The 1,351-nt window shown below is 36.0% G+C and overlaps 1 protein-coding gene across 1 annotated transcript in view; it reads right to left on the reverse strand.

Annotated features, from left to right (window-relative positions):
• Positions 1 to 312: 312 nt before the first annotated feature.
• The window catches only part of LOC101860307 (caspase activity and apoptosis inhibitor 1), a gene marked incomplete at both ends in the record, with an annotated part of 114,838 nt that continues 113,799 nt past the window's right edge, over positions 313 to 1,351 (reverse strand). Inside the window, 1 exon segment of the mRNA XM_013090750.1 lies at positions 313 to 351. Within this exon segment, the coding sequence (XP_012946204.1) occupies positions 313 to 351 (39 nt within the window).

The raw sequence follows: 1,351 nt of genomic DNA on the forward strand, positions 1-1,351 counted from the left end.
CACACACACACACACACACACACACACACACACACACACACACACACACAAATACACTTCACATAAACGCGCACACGTAAAGAAAAAGAGAAAGCACAATAGATGTTTTACCCTCTCTCTCTCTCTCTAGATAGAGAACAAGAAAGAAAGAGAGAAAGAAAGATAGGGAGAGCTGGAGATAGAGAGAGAGAGGGATGGAGAGAGAGAGAGAAAGAGAGACAGAGAGAGAGAGACAGAGAGAGAAAGAAAGAGAAAGGGAGAAAGAGACGGGGGTGGGGGTGGGGGGTGGTGAGGTAAGAAGGGCTTTCTTACCAGAGTTTGAGGCAGCGCTTCTGTCAACACAGGCATTCTCTGGAAACAGAAAAAAAATTCAACAATAAGATTTGCGAATAAAATATTAGTAGAGGGTGTCTTAAAGTAAAAAACAACCACCCTCCTCACAATTTAAAAAAATATAATAGAAAATGAATACAGGTAAATGAATAAAAAAAAACTAAAAAAATAAACAAACCCAAAGCAAAAACAACAACAAAACAACAACCTAAACCAAACAAAATAAAAAAGACAGAACACATTTAAGGGGCAATACCGAGGTGACCACTGCACCGATTTCGACAGAACATCGAACAAGTTAAATATTCAACCGATGGGATGTGAAATTGATCATTATTATTATTTTTTTTTAAATCGACAGAATTGTTCGAGAAAAATCCAATTCTGAAATGTTCAACTAAAACTGAGTCAAATACAAAACCTTCTAAAAACCAAACATCACGTGTACTTCGTATGAATGCATTAAAGAACAAATACATATGAAATTAAAACGACCAACTTAACCCAGGAAAGGTCAAAGTGGTGGCAATGACGATTTAGCTAACGAAAAGCTCGAATACGCTGTTTTCAATTTTGAATAGCCATCTGACATGTTTCTAGGTCGATTCTCTCGACCTCCCGTTCAACATGTAAAAAAACAACCCCAAACAAACAGAAAAAAAACAAAGGAAAACGTCGCACTTTGATTTGGTTCTTTTTTGTTCACCCTGTCTATGGCAATTTCGTTTTTAATAAATTTGTTCTCAATTTTGGTTGCAATTTGAAAAAGAAAAAGAAGAAGAAAAAAAAAAAGCTTGACTATTCTCGAACACCGGAACATTGATTTTCTTCATATTGAAAAAAAAATTTGACGTCCCTTTGTTCGAATTTCATTTGAGCAGTTTTGTTGAAATTGATGCACAGATGGCCCGGTTATTGCCCTTTACATTGATTCTATTTTTTAATAATGTATTTTATTTTAGGCACTTGGTGAAGTCCAACGTGACGACAGAAGAGGAGAAAAAAGAGGAGAGAGAGA

The sequence above is a fragment of the Aplysia californica genome, unplaced genomic scaffold, assembly GCF_000002075.1.
Source record: "Aplysia californica isolate F4 #8 unplaced genomic scaffold, AplCal3.0 scaffold00028, whole genome shotgun sequence".
In the NCBI taxonomy this organism is placed as follows: Eukaryota; Metazoa; Mollusca; class Gastropoda; order Aplysiida; family Aplysiidae; genus Aplysia; species Aplysia californica.